Below are 18,661 nucleotides of genomic sequence, written 5' to 3'. Positions count from 1 at the left end.
CATAGTCTCCATCTACAAGGTCAGAGAGAACTGAAAATTCTGGTGAGAGTCTGGAGAGGGAGAAAAAAAAAAATCGATGATACAAGCCACGTGATGACCAGAAATGGTGTAATTCCTCATGTACACACATTACAGCCTATTCTGAAAGTTACCTGAAAGCACAGGTACGGTTTAGACAATTATTTCAGATGGTAAATTATAGAAAGGGAAAGTAGCAACATAATGTTAGCACATGTGTGTTAATAAACTAGTTGTGTGATAAAATATTACTGTAAATCTGGAAAATACCACATATCTATCTAAAAAAAGAACTAGAGTAGCTCTGCGAAATGTAGGGTGGAAACCTCCGAACACCAACTCAGTGTTCACCCATAAAATAGAATGAAAAGGTAGGTAGCACTCCAAAATGAATAAGGAAGACGTAGGTGTCTAATGCTTGATAAAGGCTCACCGTTGTCAAAAAAATACCCACACGTTTCGCTTATGGATTTTGGAGTGCTGCCTTTTTTTTTATTGCACTTGACGAAAAGTTACATTGCACTTTACTGGCTAAATAAAGAGCCTTTCTTGCACATTTTTTTGCTGCCGTCCTTGTTTTTGTTAGTTATTTATAGGGTTTTGGTAAACCTCTGAAGGCATGCACCCGGCAACATACTATTAACGCTGCTTCACTTTTTTTTAATCTATCTCCCGTTTCTATTTAGTCAGATATCTATCTCATATCTATTTATTTTACTCACATATATAGTGCCATTAATTCCACAGCTCTTTACAGACATTATCTAATATCTATCTGTGCATCTATATAAAAAAAAACAGCTAATAACACTTGAAACACTAGTGACATCTACAGGATATTTATTGAGACAGCAGAAAAAATCCAGAGTAAAATTAATCAATCCCTTAAAATTATGAATATTTGAAATCTGTGTCAGTCTAAATTAATTTCCTTCCCAGTATTGCGTCATATAGCTTTCCAGTGGCTTTGACCTTAATGTCCCTAAAGCCAGAGTCTGTAAGGAGCTTGGTATACTCAGATGGCGTCCGTTCTCTGCCTTCTGTCTGGACCAACATGTTCAGTGAGAACAGCTGGGAAGTCACGGGTACGGTGTTCATTTTAGGACATGGTCACAAATCAAACTCAAACATCAGAAATACTCTGTCTGATACCTCATTCTGATACTTGACTCTGATACTTGACTCTGATACTTGACTTTGATACTTGACTCTGATACTTGACTTTGATACCTGACTCTGATACTTGACTCTGATACTTGACTGTGATACTTGACTTTGATACCTGACTCTGATACTTGACTCTGATACTTGATTTTGATACCTGACTCTGATACTTGACTCTGATACTTGACTCTGATACTTGACTTTGATACCTGACTCTGATACTTGACTCTGATACTTGACTTTGATACCTGACTCTGATACTTGACTCTGATTCTTGACTCCGATACCTGAGTCTGATACTTGATTCTGATACATGAAATTAGTAAAATTAGTAAAATTAGCTAAAATTAGTATCTGGGATCACTTGAGCTTGTGGTGCAATGGTAATGCCGACGGCTGTAGCCTCTAGACGCAGGATCCGTTTTTTTTCCTCAGGATCCGTTTTTTTTTCCGGATCCGTTTTTGTCCGCCGGATCCGTTTTTGTCTGCCGGCTCCGTTTTTTTTTCTGCCTGATCCGTTTTTTATGCCGGATCCGTTTTTTTTTTTCACCGGATCCGTTTTTTACACCGCATCCATTTTTTTCGCCAGATCCGTTTTTTTTCTGCCAGATCTGTTTTTTTTTTGCCGGATCAGTTTTTTTTTTACGCCAGATCCGTTTTTTTCTGCCGGATCCGTTTTTTTTCGCTGGATCCATTTTTTTTACGCCGAATCCATTTTTTTTTCGCCAGATCCGTTTTTTCTGTCGGATCTGTTTTTTTTAACGCCATATCCATTTTTTTTTACGCCGGATCCGTTTTTTTTTCGCCGGATCCGTTTTTTTTACGCCGAATCCGTTTTTTTTGCCAGATCCGTTTTTTTTTTTACGCCGAATCCGTTTTTTTCGCTGGATCCATTTTTTTCTTCCGGATCCGTTTTTTTTTACGCCTGATCCGTTTATTTTTACGCCGGATCCGTTTTTTACGCCGAATCCATTTTTTTTCGCCGGATCCGTTTTTTTTCTGCCGGATCTGTGTTTTTTAACGCCACATCCATTTTTTTTTAACGCCGGATCCGTTTTTTTTAATCCGGATCCGTTTTTTTCGCCAGATCCGGTTTTTTTTGCCGGATCCGTTTTTTCGCCAGATCCGTTTTTTTTACGCCAAATCCGTTTTTTTCGCCGGATCCATTTTTTCTTCTGGATCCGTTTTTTATTATGCCTGATCCATTTATTTTTACACAGGATCTGGTGTTTTTACGCTGGATCCGTTTTTTTTACGCCGGATCCGTTTTTTTTCACCGGATCCGGGTTTTTTTTACGGCGAATCAGTTTTTTTCGCCGGATCCATTTTTTTCTTTCGGATCCATTTTTTTAAAAAACGGATCCGGCAGAAAAATAAAACCGATCCGGCGAAAAAAAAACGGATCCTGCGTCTAGACACTACAGCCGTCGGCCTTACCATTGCACCACAAGTTCAAGTGATCCCAAGTACTAATTTTAGCTAATTTTACTAATTTTACTAATTTCATGTATCAGAGTCAAGTATCAGAGTCAGGTATCAGAGTCAGGTATCAGAGTCAGGTATCAGAGTCAAGTATCAGAGTCAAGTATCAGAGTCAGGTATCAGAGTCAGGGTATCAGAGTCAAGTATCAGGGTACCGTTACACTATACGATTTACCTACGATCACGACCAGCGATATGACCTGGCCGTGATCGTAGGTAAATCGTAGTGTGGTCGCTGGGGAGCTGTCACACAGACAGCTCTCCAGCGACCAACGATGCCGAGGTCCCTGGGTAACCAGGGTAAACATCGGGTAACTAAGCGCAGGACCGCGCTTAGTTACCCGATGTTTACCCTGGTTACAAGCGTTAAACTAAAAAAAAACAAACAGCACATACTTACATTCTGGTGTCCGTCAGGTCCCTTGCAGTCTGCTTCCCTCTGCTTCCCGCACTGTGACTGCCGGCCGTAAAGTGAAAGTGAAAGCACAGCCGCTGTGCTCTGCTTTCACTTTACGGCCGGCAGTCACAGTGCGGGAAGCAGAGGGAAGCAGACTGCAAGGGACCTGACGGACACCAGAATGTAAGTATGTGCTGTTTGTTTTTTTTTAGTTTAACGCTTGTAACCAGGGTAAACATCGGGTAACTAAGCGCGGTCCTGCGCTTAGTTACCCGATGTTTACCCTGGTTACAAGTGAACGCATCGCTGGATCGCATCGCTAGATCGCTAGATCGGTGTCAAACACACCGATCTAGCGATGACAGCGGGAGATCCAGCGATAAAAGAAAGTTCCATACGATCTGCTACGACGTACGATTCTCAGCAGGATCCCTGATCGCTGCTGCGTGTCAGACACAGCGATATCGTAACGATATCGCTGGAACATCACGAATCGTACCGTCGTAGCGATCGAAATGTTATAGTGTGACGGTACCCTCAGACTCAGGTATCAGACTCAGGTATCAGACTCAAGTATCAGAATGAGGTATCAGACAGAGTATTTCTGATGTTTGACTTTGATTTGTGACCATGTCCTAAAATGAACACCGTACACGGGGCCACTTTTGTCTTCATTTAGAAGGACTTCAACTAGCAGCACCCCACCGCCTAAAGATTACCGAGAGAGATAATGGCAATTATTATCACAAAGGTAAAGCAAGAACCGTCTGACATTCTGATTGTTATCTGTGGTTGTAACAATAAGCTCAATTTAACATATCAAGCTATGAATGTACATATTAATAACATATCAGATCAATGTCATATCAATATACATATTAATAACATCAATAACATATTAATATGCCATATTATATGGCCGTGTCTGAAATCCAAAGATTGTGATATCTAATAGTCTGATGTATTTGCTACTAAACATAAACAATTACTCAGACAACAGGAATATATCATATCTCACAATACAGTGCCAACGTCATTACTACACTACAATTAGTGAGTATTTTGAGCTTCATCATTTTTATGCAGATTTTCCAACTCCAACATTTATAAACGTGACTGCTTATTGGATGAAGCAGATCAGGTGATGAATATTTTGTAATGAGGAAAGATGTGACCTAAGGATATGAAGAATATCAATGTATGCAGAATTATTATGACAATTGTTGTCATGATTAAGGGAGCTTAGTCTCCAGAAACGCGTTGAGATTCCTACCTATATGGTTCGTGCTGAAGTCTATATCCTCTATGTTTAAAGTTTGTGAATAAAGAAAACTCTTTTTTACGGATTCGGTGAAGCTGGACATTCCTTCTTTTTTTGATTTTACACGCCTGGACACAGCGGGTCCGTGCTCCCGAAGATTGGCTTATGCATCACGGGTGAGCTGGCTTATTTTTCCTCTTTCCATCATTTTATTCAACTTTCTATATTCTACATGCACATATAGATGTCCTACTGACAGAGTGACACAGTTTTATTTTTCAAACACTTTACAAAGGAATGCAGCACTCTTGAAATTGCTAAGATATTGGGTTGTTATCATAGAATCATCAAAAGTTGTGTTGCAAATGGTCAGTAAGGTCACAAAACTATTGGAGAGAGGAATATTACATGGCCTATAGGCCTTACCCTGGCATGTCAGGCATGTCACTCTGCACAAGGAGAAATATTACCCCTTAAACCCAAGTCAGCGGCATCTCATACAGATAAATCAGATCTCTTGCTTTGCACTGAGGAAGGGCCATACCACGAAACACGTGTCTGCAAACTGAAATTATCCTCCAGTGCTCTTACATTCCAGAACTGCAGCCTCCCTGGAGTTCTCAGAAGTATAGGGAGATAACTGCTCAGAGAAATGGCGAAAATAAGGAAGGCTGAAACCCGACCATTACTGAACAAGACATAAATGATGAAATGTCAAGACTGGGCCAAGAAATATCTAAAAACAGATTTTCAGAGGTTTTATAGGCTGAAGAGGTGAGAGTGTCTCCTGATGGACCAGATGTATAGGTCTATGGCTGGATAAGTAATGTGCAAAACCTCCACTACGACTCAGACGTCAGTATTATTAAAGATGAGCTACAGTGGGGGAAAAAGTATTTAGTCAGCCGCCAATTGTGCACGGTCTCCCACTTAAAAAGATGAGAGGCCTGTAATTGGCATCATAGGTAGACCACAACTATGAGAGTCAAAATGAGAAAACAAATACAGAAAATCACCTTGTTTGTTTTGGCAAGATTTATTTTGCAAATTATGGTTGAAAATAAGTAATTGGTCACCTAAAAACATGCAACATTTCTGGCTTTCACAGACCTATATCTTATGCTTTAAGAGGCTCCTCTGTCCTCCACTCAATACCTGTAGCAATGGCACCTGTTTGAACTTGTTATCAGTATAAAAGACACCTGTCCACAAACTCAAATAGTCACACTCCAAACTCCACTATGGTGAAGAACAAAGAGCTGTCGAAAAACACCAGAAACAAAATTGTAGCCCTGCATGAGTGCATGAGGCTGGGAAGACAGAATCTGCAATGGGCAAGCAGCTTGTTGTGATGAAATCAACTGTGGGAGCAATAAGAAAATGCAAGACATACAAGACAACTGATAATCTCCCTCAATCTGGTGCTCCACGCAAGATCTCACCTCGTAAGGTCAAAATGATCACAAGAACGGTGAGAAAAGACCTTAGAACCACATGGGGGGACCTAGTGAATGACCTGCATAGAGTTGGGACCACCGTAACAAACGCTAACGTTCAGTAACACACTACGCTGCTAGGGACTCAGATCCTGCAGTGCCAGATGTGTCCCCCTGCTTAAGCCAGTACATGCCCGTCTGCAGTTTGCTCGAGAGCATTTGGATTATCCAGAAGACTATTGAGAGAATGTGATATGATCTGATGAAACCAAAGTAGAACTGTTTGGTAGAAACAAAACTCCTAGTGTTTGGAGGAGAAAGAATGCTGAGTTGCATCCAAAGAACCCCATACCTACTGTGAAGTATTGGGGTGGCAACATCATGCTTTGGGGCTGTTTCATTGCAAAGGAACCAGAAAGACTGATCCGTGTTCATGAAAGAATGAATTATTGTATTGTGAGAGTTTGAGTGCAAATCTCCTTTCATCAGCAAGGGCATTGAAGATGAAACGTGGATGGGTCTTTCAGCATGATAATGATCCCAAGCACACCACCAGGACTACAAAGGAGTGGCTTCATAGGAAGCATATGAAGGTCCTGGAGTGGCCTAGCCAGTTTCCAGATCTCAACCCCATAGAAAACCTTTGGAAGGAGTTGAACGTCAGTGTTGCCCAGCGACAGGCCCAAAACATCACTGCTCATTTCAGAAACTATATCTCTTAAAGAATTCATCTTAGGCTAAGTTCACACTGCGTTAGCAGCAGCCCATTCAGCACATACGCTAACGGGCTGCTGCTAGCGCAAGTGCCAGCGCTACATCACGCTAGTGCAGATGGAGCATCTGCTAGCTCCTCCTGCGCTAGCAGTGACGGACCCAGAAACGCTGTAGCCCACGTCTCAGGTCCGTCACTCAAATGACGGCACATCGCTAGCGCACGCCCATTGTGGGTGTGCACTAGTGATGCGTCCGACATTGCATTCAATGGCGGCGTTAACGGACTATGTTACACCGCGTTATGCCGCGGTGTAACGTAGTCCGTTTAACGTAGTCACTGAATGCAGTGTGAACTTAGCCTATGGGAGTAGGGAGCATTTTTAGACCTCAGGTGGGTCATAAAATTGTATAACATTGGGCTGAGTAAATGAAAAATTACTATTTTTTTCCATTAAATTGTTGCTTTATCCCCCGGTTATATTAGGAGAAAACAAATAGTACAATTTGTAATGCAATTTCTCCTGAGTATGACAATACCCCATATGTGCTTGAAAACTACTTCTGAGGCACCGTGCAAAGCATAGATGGGAAGGATCGCCATTTTCATGGCTTGGTTTTGGAATTTGATCCCTTGACCTATGGCTGCTTAGGTACCGGTGTCTGCTGAGCTATTGCCTTTTCTTCCCTGTCCAAAGCGGATAGTTCCAAAGCCCAGCAAGCGTCAATGTTTATTTACTGTCGGTGGTCAGAATAGGTTAACTATTCAGGTTTCAGGTTTAATGACATTTTGGATTGACTGACAGCACTATTGTTGTTCAATAATAAAATTAATCATCAAAAATACAAATTGCCTAATAATTGTGCACACAGTATATAAAAGGCACTTTGAAAAGGCACATGAAAATGTAAAAAGTCAAATTTAAATCGAAATAAAAAAACACCAATATCTTGATACGCTATTTTCATAGTTGAAATTGAATGCAGAGTTTCTGGACTACATTAAATAACTGCAGGTTCCAAAGGCAAGACCCACATCTATCAGACATTTATGGCATAGAGATTTGACATAAAAATATTACCATTAACAAAAAATTATTATTTTTGTTAAAAATAATAAACTTATGATTAAAAAAAATCTACAATAGAAATTGTATCTGCCTTTAGTTTTTCCTGTCTATCACATTAGCACATTTACACTGTCATTTTCCTAGAGAGTATGAGCTCACCCGGTCTACAAGACTGGTACATCTTCCGCAGTAGTGCAAGGCATTTTTCTTCTGTCCAGTCATTAATAATCCTGGCCATAATAAATAGGTCTGCCTCAGGAATAGGATCATTAAAGAAGTCTCCTATGATAAAGAGGAAAAGACATTGTAAACATAAAAAATTAAGACAATACAGGCATAAAATAGCAAGAAATTGTTTTTCTTCCAAGAGTCATAACTAGAGTGGAGCGACCTTGACCTTTTTAGAGTCGAGCCGGGTTTCGCGAAACCCGACTATCTCAAAAGTCGGGTCGAGTGAAATCGGCCGATTATGACGTAAAGTCGGGATCGACCGAAACACGAAACCCAATGCAAGTCAATGGGGCAAGCATAGTCGGCAGTGAGTGGGGGCCAGGAAAACACCTAGAGTGCCCATTTTAATGTCAAAACCATCCATTCTTCTTAATGAAGCTTGTCAAGCGTAATTTACCTTATAATAATTGGAAGGCATTTGAAATTGGGGGTCATTTGGCTAAAGTTGTGGTGGGTAGGGCTGGTTCAAGTAATTAGTGGGCCCAGGAAATCTGGACCACGTCACGGCAGTGGAGCAGGGAGAGGTAAGTATTTCAACTTTGCAAGTGCTGTGAACCTGAGCAAGCAGGGGGGGCCCACTCGTTGGCATTGGCACTGGCACAGGGCCCCTCAAAGTACAGCGGTGTGTTTGCACGGCGGGAGCGCCTCCCACCGGCAGCAACACTTTTGCATACTATGAGAGGCCCTGTGCCAGTGACGTCGCCAACTAGTATTCCTCCCCCCACCTGATGAAGGAACCTGCACTTTCATCTGCACCTTCCTCTTTGTCCCCGTGTAAGGTGGTATGGTATGCGGGAAGAGCAACCTGACTTTCAGCAGGGTCACAATGTTGTTGTGTAGCGTGCACGGGGAATGTTGCGTTATGGGTCAATGTACCAGCAGACTCATCTATCACTGGCTGGGCAATGGGCAGGATGAGGAGGAAACACAGATATAGGCCAAAAGAATAAAGTGGGCTAAATGCAGATCAAAATTGGTAACACAGGACTAATCAGGGGGCATTGCAGTGGAGGACAACTGGAATGAGAGGCTGACACAGAGAGTAGGCCCAAATCAGTAAGTAGTCGAAATGCAGTTCAAAATTGGCAACAGTAGTAAACAGGCGGCACAGCTTTGTTCAGTGGAGGAGAACAGCAAGGAGTGGCAGACACCGATAGTAGGCCCCAACCCAACTAGTAGGCCAAATGCAGTCTAACATTAACAACTACTTAACGAGCGCCTGAAAACGGAATTTCAGGACAGGAAACCAGGAGAACAGCAAGGAGCGGCAGACACTGTTAGTAGGCCCCAAACCAACTAGTACGCCAAATGCAGTTGTTCCATTTAACCACAATTTAACGAGAGCCTGAAGATAGAAGCTCAGGAAAGGCAACCTGGAGAACACCTTGGAGTGTAACACACCATCTCTCTCCACCCCATACCCATTTTGTAGGCCTAATGCTGTGTAGTTTTCTACAACTACTAAACGAGAGTCGGAAGACCGAAGCAATGGCAAGGCAACCTGGGGAACACCTTGGAGTGTAACACACCATCTCTCTCCACCCGATACCCATTTTGTAGGCCTAATGCAGTGTAGTTTTCTACAACTACTAAACGAGAGTCGGAAGACCGAAGCAATGGCAAGGCAACCTGGGGAACACCTTGGAGTGTAACACACCATCTCTCTCCACCCGATACCCATTTTGTAGGCCTAATGCAGTGTAGTTTTCTACAACTACTAAACGAGAGTCGGAAGACCGAAGCAATGGCAACGCAACCTGGGGAACACCTTGGAGTGTAACACACCATCTCTCTCCACCCGATACCCATTTTGTAGGCCTAATGCAGTGCAGTTTTCTACAACTACTAAACGAGAGTCGGAAGACCGAAGCAATGGCAAGGCAACCTGGGGAACACCTTGGAGTGTAACACACCATCTCTCTCCACCCGATACCCATTTTGTAGGCCTAATGCAGTGTAGTTTTCTACAACTACTAAACGAGAGTCGGAAGATCGAAGCAATGGCGAGGAAACCTGGAGAACACCTTGGAGTGTAACACACCATCTCTCTCCACCCCATACCCATTTTGTAGGCCTAATGCTGTGTAGTTTTCTACAACTACTAAACGAGAGTCGGAAGACCGAAGCAATGGCAAGGCAACCTGGGGAACACCTTGGAGTGTAACACACCATCTCTCTCCACCCGATACCCATTTTGTAGGCCTAATGCAGTGTAGTTTTCTACAACTACTAAACGAGAGTCGGAAGACCGAAGCAATGGCAAGGCAACCTGGGGAACACCTTGGAGTGTAACACACCATCTCTCTCCACCCGATACCCATTTTGTAGGCCTAATGCAGTGTAGTTTTCTACAACTACTAAACGAGAGTCGGAAGACCGAAGCAATGGCAAGGCAACCTGGGGAACACCTTGGAGTGTAACACACCATCTCTCTCCACCCGATACCCATTTTGTAGGCCTAATGCAGTGTAGTTTTCTACAACTACTAAACGAGAGTCGGAAGACCGAAGCAATGGCAAGGCAACCTGGGGAACACCTTGGAGTGTAGCACACCATCTCTCTCCACCCGATACCCATTTTGTAGGCCTAATGCAGTGTAGTTTTCTACAACTACTAAACGAGAGTCGGAAGACCGAAGCAATGGCAAGGCAACCTGGGGAACACCTTGGAGTGTAACACACCATCTCTCTCCACCCGATACCCATTTTGTAGGCCTAATGCAGTGTAGTTTTCTACAACTACTAAACGAGAGTCGGAAGATCGAAGCAATGGCGAGGAAACCTGGAGAACACCTTGGAGTGTAACACACCATCTCTCTCCACCCCATACCCATTTTGTAGGCCTAATGCAGTGTAGTTTTCTACAACTACTAAACGAGAGTCGGAAGACCGAAGCAATGGCAAGGCAACCTGGGGAACACCTTGGAGTGTAACACACCATCTCTCTCCACCCGATACCCATTTTGTAGGCCTAATGCAGTGTAGATTTCTACAACTACTAAACGAGAGTCGGAAGATCGAAGCAATGGCGAGGAAACCTGGAGAACACCTTGGAGTGTAACACACCATCTCTCTCCACCCCATACCCATTTTGTAGGCCTAATGCTGTGTAGTTTTCTACAACTACTAAACGAGAGTCGGAAGACCGAAGCAATGGCAAGGCAACCTGGGGAACACCTTGGAGTGTAACACACCATCTCTCTCCACCCGATACCCATTTTGTAGGCCTAATGCAGTGTAGTTTTCTACAACTACTAAACGAGAGTCGGAAGACCGAAGCAATGGCAAGGCAACCTGGGGAACACCTTGGAGTGTAACACACCATCTCTCTCCACCCGATACCCTTTTTGTAGGCCTAATGCAGTGTAGTTTTCTACAACTACTAAACGAGAGTCGGAAGATCGAAGCAATGGCGAGGAAACCTGGAGAACACCTTGGAGTGTAACACACCATCTCTCTCCACCCCATACCCATTTTGTAGGCCTAATGCAGCCTACTTTCCGACAACTACTAAACGAGAGCATGAAGATCGAAGCTCAGGAAAGGCAACCTGGGGAACACCTTGGAGTGTAACACACCCTCTCTCTACACCACGGAAGGGCTGATTCTTAGGAAGGAAGGCTGTCGGAAAGAAGCAGGGCGCGTCCGAGGGTGATTATATTCTTTTTAGGTATATACTCACCCTCGGACGCGCCCTGCTTCTTTATTTGTAATGAATGTTTATTTGCAATGTGGTTTTGACTTACTCTATTTTTTTGGTAAATAATGATTTTATTATTTTCATTGTTTTGCATCTTCTTGGCAATAATATAAAGAAGACGCGACAGGACAACACTCGGTGGATGCCATATCTGTGTTTTAAATTGAAAAAAACTTTCAGTTAACTACTTGCAGGAGAAAGTTATTGTAGCTGGTGGCCATTTTTAGTACTGTACCAGATTTTTGTTGTATGTGTTTGTTTTTAATGTTAAAATGTCTGCATTTGATATCTCTCCAGTATTTTCTTTTTTATAAGCAAAATACTTATTTTTATATTTTCTGATGTTGGTTCAAGGGGTACACGGGCAGCAGTAGACAGGTCAGTGGAGGCCTAGTGGAAGGAGGGACCGCAGACAGGCTTCGAAGCCCTAACATAATAAATTGGGCTGGCTGTAGGCAATTTAAAATTGGTTCCAGGGGAACCCGGGCAGCAGTAGACAGGTCAGTGGAGGCCTAGTGGAAGGAGGGACCGCAGACAGGCTTCGAAGCCCTAACATAATAAATTGGGCTGGCTGTAGGCAATTTAAAATTGGTTCCAGGGGAACCCGGGCAGCAGTAGACAGGTCAGTGGAGGCCTAGTGGAAGGAGGGACCGCAGACAGGCTTCGAAGCCCTAACATAATAAATTGGGCTGGCTGTAGGCAATTTAAAATTGGTTCCAGGGGAACCCGGGCAGCAGTAGACAGGTCAGTGGAGGCCTAGTGGAAGGAGGGACCGCAGACAGGCTTCGAAGCCCTAACATAATAAATTGGGCTGGCTGTAGGCAATTTAAAATTGGTTCCAGGGGAACCCGGGCAGCAGTAGACAGGTCAGTGGAGGCCTAGTGGAAGGAGGGACCGCAGACAGGCTTCGAAGCCCTAACATAATAAATTGGGCTGGCTGTAGGCAATTTACAATTGGTTCCAGGGGAACCCGGGCAGCAGTAGACAGGTCAGTGGAGGCCTAGTGGAAGGAGGGACCGCAGACAGGCTTCGAAGCCCTAACATAATAAATTGGGCGGGCTGTAGGCAATTTAAAATTGGTTCCAGGGGAACCCGGGCAGCAGTAGACAGGTCAGTGGAGGCCTAGTGGAAGGAGGGACCGCAGACAGGCTTCGAAGCCCTAACATAATAAATTGGGCTGGCTGTAGGCAATTTAAAATTGGTTCCAGGGGAACCCGGGCAGCAGTAGACAGGTCAGTGGAGGCCTAGTGGAAGGAGGGAGCGCAGACAGGCTTCGAAGCCCTAACATAATAAATTGGGCTGGCTGTAGGCAATTTAAAATTGGTTCCAGGGGAACCCGGGCAGCAGTAGACAGGTCAGTGGAGGCCTAGTGGAAGGAGTGACCGCAGACAGGCTTCGAAGGCCTAACATAAGAAAAATGTCAATACAATGGTATTGACAGTGCCAGGCATTGAAGGATGTCAGCGCATAGACTAAACATTGGTGGAGCTGTGAGAGAAAATTTTGCAAGTGGTAGAGCACTGTTTGACCTGGGGGGGGGGGACTGTCTTGTGGCCGGCGGTACAGGCCCAGGGCCCCTCATATTACAACGATGTGTCTGACGTTGGGTGCGCACCACCACCGCCAGACACTTTATTGTACTATGAGGGACCTAGTGGCAGTGCCGTCGACCAAAAGCGGGCACACCCACCTCTTCAGACAAACAGTACTCTCACGGGTGCTGTCGCCAAGTGGCGATACCACGGCCCCGTGTGGGGACTTTGGCCATTTAGGGAGGTGTTAACATGTCGGATGCTGGACAATCAGGTGCTGCAAATTACGAGATTGGAAAAGTCGTTCAGAATAGTCCACAGGCAAGACCTTTACATAGGAAAGCTAGGTGTCAGCCGGGCAAGGTGGGGCAAAAGATTTCGAAATCCAGTTGTGGTTCATTTTAATGAAGGTTAGATCATCTACATTTTGGGTAGCCAGACGAGTCCTTTTTTCTGTTAGTATTGAACCTGCAGCACTGAATACTCTTTCTGATAGGACACTAGCTGCCGGGCAAGCAAGCTCCTGCAATGCATATTCTGCCAATTCTGGCCAGGTGTCTAATTTTGATGCCCAGTAATCAAATGGGAATGACGGTTGAGGGAGAACATCGATAAGGGATGAAAAATAGTTAGTAACCATACTGGACAAATGTTGTCTCCTGTTACTTTGAATTGATGCTGCAGTACCTGTCCTGTCTGCGGTCATAGCAAAATCACTCCACAACCTGGTCAGAAAACCCCTCTGGCCAACGCCACTTCTGATTTCTGCCCCTCTAACACCTCTGGTCTGCTGGCCCCTGCAGCTCGTGTTAGAACGATCACGGGCGCTGTGTGCAGGGAATGCCAGAAGCAAACGGTCAACAAGAGTTGATTGTTTGGTTGCTAATATTAGTTCCAAGTTCTCATGTGGCATTATATTTTGCAATTTGCCTTTATAGCGAGGATCAAGGAGGCAGGCCAACCAGTAATCGTCATCGTTCATCATTTTTGTTATGCGTGTGTCCCTTTTGAGGATACGTAAGGCATAATCCGCCATGTGGCCCAAAGTTCCAGTTCTCAAATCTGTGGTTATGCTTGGTTGAGGGGCAGTTTCAGGCAAATCCACGTCACTTGTGTCCCTCCAAAAACCAGAACCCGGCCTTGCCGCGCCAACAATTTCCACTGGCCCCGGAAAAGCTTCCTCATTAAAAATATAATCATCCCCATCATCCTCCTCGTCCTCCTCCTCCTGTTCGCCCGCTACCTCGTCCTGTACACTGCCCTGGCCAGACAATGTCATCAAGGCTTTCCTCTTCCTCAGCTGCAGACGCCTGATCCTTTATGTGCGTCAAACTTTGCATCAGCAGACGCATTAGGGGGATGCTCATGCTTATTATGGCGTTGTCTGCACTAACCAGCCGTGTGCATTCCTCAAAACACTGAAGGACTTGACACATGTCTTGAATCTTCGACCACTGCACACCTGACAACTCCATGTCTGCCATCCTACTGCCTGCCCGTGTATGTGTATCCTCCCACAAAAACATAACAGCCCGCCTCTGTTCACACAGTCTCTGAAGCATGTGCAGTGTTGAGTTCCACCTTGTTGCAACGTCTATGATTAGGCGATGCTGGGGAAGGTTCAAAGAACGCTGATAGGTCTGCATATGGCTGGAGTGTACGGGCGAACGGCAGATATGTGAGCAAAGTCCACGCACTTTGAGGAGCAGGTCGGATAACCCCGGATAACTTTTCAGGAAGCACTGCACCACCAGGTTTAAGGTGTGAGCCAGGCAAGGAATGTGTTTCAGTTGGGAAAGGGAGATGGCAGCCATGAAATTCCTTCCGTTATCACTCACTACCTTGCCTGCCTCAAGATCTACAGTGCCCAGCCACGACTGCGTTTCTTTCTGCAAGAACTCGGACAGAACTTCAGCGGTGTGTCTGTTGTTGCCCAAACACTTCATAGCCAATACAGCCTGCTGACGTTTGCCAGTAGCTGCCCCATAATGGGAGACCTGGTGTGCAACAGTGGCAGCTGCGGATGGAGTGGTTGTGCGACTGCGGTCTGTGGACGAGGTCTCGCTTCTGCAGGAGGACGAGGAGGAGGAGGAGGGGGTGCGAACGGCTACAGCCAACTGTTTCCTAGACCGTGGGCTAGGCAGAACTGTCCCAAACTTGCTGTCCCCTGTGGACCCTGCATCCACCACATTTACCCAGTGTGCCGTGATGGACACGTAATGTCCCTGGCCATGCCTACTGGTCCATGCATCTGTTGTCAGGTGCACCTTTGTGCTCACAGATTGCCTGAGTGCATGGACGATGCGCTCTTTAACATGCTGGTGGAGGGCTGGGATGGCTTTTCTGGAAAAAAAGTGTCGACTGGGTAGCTCGTAGCGTGGTACAGCGTAGTCCATCAGGGCTTTGAAAGCTTCGCTTTCAACTAACCGGTAGGGCATCATCTCTAAAGAGATTAGTCTAGCTATGTGGGCGTTCAAACCCTGTGTACGCGGATGCGAGGCTAAGTACTTCCTTTTTCTAACCATAGTCTCATGTAGGGTGAGCTGGACTGGAGAGCTGGAGATCGTGGAACTAGCGGGGGTGCCGGTGGACATGGCAGACTGAGAGACGGTGGGAGATGGTATTGTTGCCGCCGGTGCCCTAGATGCAGTGTTTCCTACTACGAAACTGGTGATTCCCTGACCCTGACTGCTTTGGCCTGGCAAAGAAACCTGCACAGATACTGCAGGTGGTGCAGAAAATGGTGGCCCTACACTGCCGGAAGGGATGTTGCGTTGATGACTAGCTTCATTGGCCGAGGGTGCTACAACCTTAAGGGACGTTTGGTAGTTACTCCAAGCTTGCAAATGCATGGTGGTTAAATGTCTATGCATGCAACTTGTATTGAGACTTTTCAGATTCTGCCCTCTGCTTAAGGTAGTTGAACATTTTTGACAGATAACATTTTTGCTCTGATCAATTGGATGTTGTTTAAAAAAATGCCAGACTGCACTCTTTCTAGCATCGGATACCTTTTCAGGCATTGCAGACTGAGCTTTAACCGGATGGCCACGCTGTCCTCCAACAGGTTTTGACTTTGCCACGCGTTTTGGGCAAGATACGGGCCCGGCAGATGGAACCTGTTGCGATGTTGATGCCTGCTGCGGCCCCTCCTCCTCCGCTTCAGAACTGCTGCCGCCTGCACCCTGTTCCCCCAATGGCTGCCAATCGGGGTCAAGAACTGGGTCATCTATTACCTCTTCTTGTAGCTCGTGTGCAACTTCGTCTGTGTCACCGTGTCGGTCGGTGGTATAGCGTTCGTGATGGGGCAACATAGTCTCATCAGGGTCTGATTCTTGATCAGCACCCTGCGAGGGCAATGTTGTGGTCTGAGTCAAAGGACCAGCATAGTAGTCTGGCTGTGGCTGTGCATCAGTGCACTCCATGTCAGATTCAACTTGTAATGGGCATGGACTGTTAACTGCTTCACTTTCTAAGCCAGGGACGGTATGTGTAAAGAGCTCCATGGAGTAACCCGTTGTGTCGCCTGCTGCATTCTTCTCTGTTGTTGTTTTTGCTGAAGAGGACAAGGAAGCGACTTGTCCCTGACCGTGAACATCCACTAACGACGCGCTGCTTTTACTTTTACCAGTTTCACGAGAGGAGGCAAAAGAGCTAGAGGCTGAGTCAGCAAGATAAGCCAAAACTTGCTCTTGCTGCTCCGGCTTTAAAAGCGGTTTTCCTACTCCCAGAAAAGGGAGCGTTCGAGGCCTTGTGTAGCCAGACGACGAACCTGGCTCCACAGCTCCAGACTTAGGTGCAATATTTTTTTTCCCACGACCACCTGATGCTCCACCACTACCACTACCCTCATTACCAGCTGACAATGAACGCCCCCGGCCACGACCTCTTCCACCAGACTTCCTCATTGTTTTAAAAACGTTACCAAACTAACGGTATTTGTTGCTGTCACACAACTTACACAATGAGCTATAACTTCAGTATGATTTAGCTACCCCTTTACAGGTGGGTGAGACCACAACGAAAATCAGGCACAATGTTACACACTCTGTTGTTGGTGGCAACAAATGAGAGAGATGCCACACACGCAGGACTGTCACTGAAGCGCAAATGTAAATATTAATCTCCCACTGATTTGTTTTTTTTTTTTTAAAAGGGAGACTTTAGAAAAAAAAAATAATTAAAAAAAATGATTTTTTAAGGAAGAATTTAGAAACAAAATAAAATGAAATGATTGTTTCAGGGAGAATTTAGAAAACAAATAAAAAAAAAATAGGCTTTCTATGGCCCACTGAGTGAGAGAGGACGCACACAGGAGTCAGGAGTGGCACACAAGCCCAGAGGCCAATATTTATCTCCCACTGATTGATTTAGTGATTTTTTCAGGTAGATTTTGGAACCCAAATCAAGCAAAAAAATAAATAGGCTTTCTATGGCCCACAATTGGAGAGAGAGAGAGAGATGGCACACCCAGGAGTCAAGACTGGCACACAAGCAGAAAGGGCAATATTAATCTCCCACTGATTTGATTTTTTTTTTTTTTTCAGGGAGACTTTAGAAAAAAAAAATACAAAAAAATGAATTTTTCAGGAAGAATTTAGAAACAAAATAAAATAAAATGATTGTTTCAGGGAGAAGTTAGAAAACAAATAAAAAAAAAAATAGGCTTTGTAGGGCCCACTGAGTGAGAGAGGACGCACACAGGAGTCAGGAGTGGCACACAAGCCCAGAGGCCAATATTTATCTCCCACTGATTGATTTAGTGATTTTTTCAGGTAGATTTAAGAACCCAAATCAAGCAAAAAAATTAATAGGCTTTCTATGGCCCACAATTGGAGAGAGAGAGATGGCACACACAGGAGTCAAGACTGGCACACAAGCAGAAAGGGCAATATTAATCTCCCACTGATTTGATTTTTTTTTTTTTTTTCAGGGAGACTTTAGAAAAAAAAAATACAAAAAAATGATTTTTTCAGGAATAATTTAGAAACCAAATAAAATAAAATGATTGTTTCAGGGAGAATTTAGAAAACAAATAAAAAAAAATAGGCTTTGTAGGGCCCACTGACTGAGAGAGGACGCACACAGGAGTCAGGAGTGGCACACAAGCCCAGAGGCCAATATTTATCTCCCACTGATTGATTTATTGATTTTTTCAGGTAGAATTTAGAACCCAAATCAACCAAAAAAATAAATAGGCTTTCTATGGCCCACTATTTGTGAGAGAGATGGCACGCTCAGGACTGGCACACAAGCCCAGAGGCCAATATTAATCTCCCACTTTTTTTTTTTTCCAGGGAAAATTTATAAACCCAATAAAAAAAATAATAAATAGGCTTTCTATGGCCCACTATCTGAGAGAGAGAGATGGCACGCTTAGGACTGGCACACAAGCCCAAAGGCCAATATTAATCTCCCACTGATTGATTTATTGATTTTTTCAGGTAGAATTTAGAACCCAAATCAAGCAAAAAAATTAATAGGCTTTCTATGGCCCACTGAGTGAGAGATGGCACACACAGGAGTCAGGAGTGGCACACAAGCCCTGAGGCCAATATTTTTCTCCCACTGATTGATGTTGTGATTTTTTCAGGTAGATTTTGGAACCCAAATCAAGCAAAAAAATAAATAGGCTTTATATGGCCCACTGAGTGAGAGAT

The 18,661-nt window shown here is 44.5% G+C and overlaps 1 protein-coding gene across 1 annotated transcript in view; it reads right to left on the bottom strand.

Annotated features, from left to right (window-relative positions):
* Positions 1-936: 936 nt before the first annotated feature.
* The window catches only part of LOC138671571 (acetylserotonin O-methyltransferase-like), a 58,110-nt gene continuing 40,385 nt past the window's right edge, over positions 937-18,661 (bottom strand). The window contains exons 3-5 of the mRNA XM_069759749.1: positions 7,699-7,899; positions 3,713-3,769; positions 937-1,097 (exon numbers count right to left, since the gene is read on the bottom strand). Of these exons, the coding sequence (XP_069615850.1) occupies positions 937-1,097; positions 3,713-3,769; positions 7,699-7,899 (419 nt within the window). The remainder of the gene's footprint in view (positions 1,098-3,712; positions 3,770-7,698; positions 7,900-18,661) is intronic.

The sequence above is a fragment of the Ranitomeya imitator genome, chromosome 3 (assembly GCF_032444005.1).
Source record: "Ranitomeya imitator isolate aRanImi1 chromosome 3, aRanImi1.pri, whole genome shotgun sequence".
NCBI classification, from domain to species: domain Eukaryota; kingdom Metazoa; phylum Chordata; class Amphibia; order Anura; family Dendrobatidae; genus Ranitomeya; species Ranitomeya imitator.
Note: the sequence above shows the minus strand (reverse complement) of the source record. Positions and strands in the feature narration are given on the sequence as shown.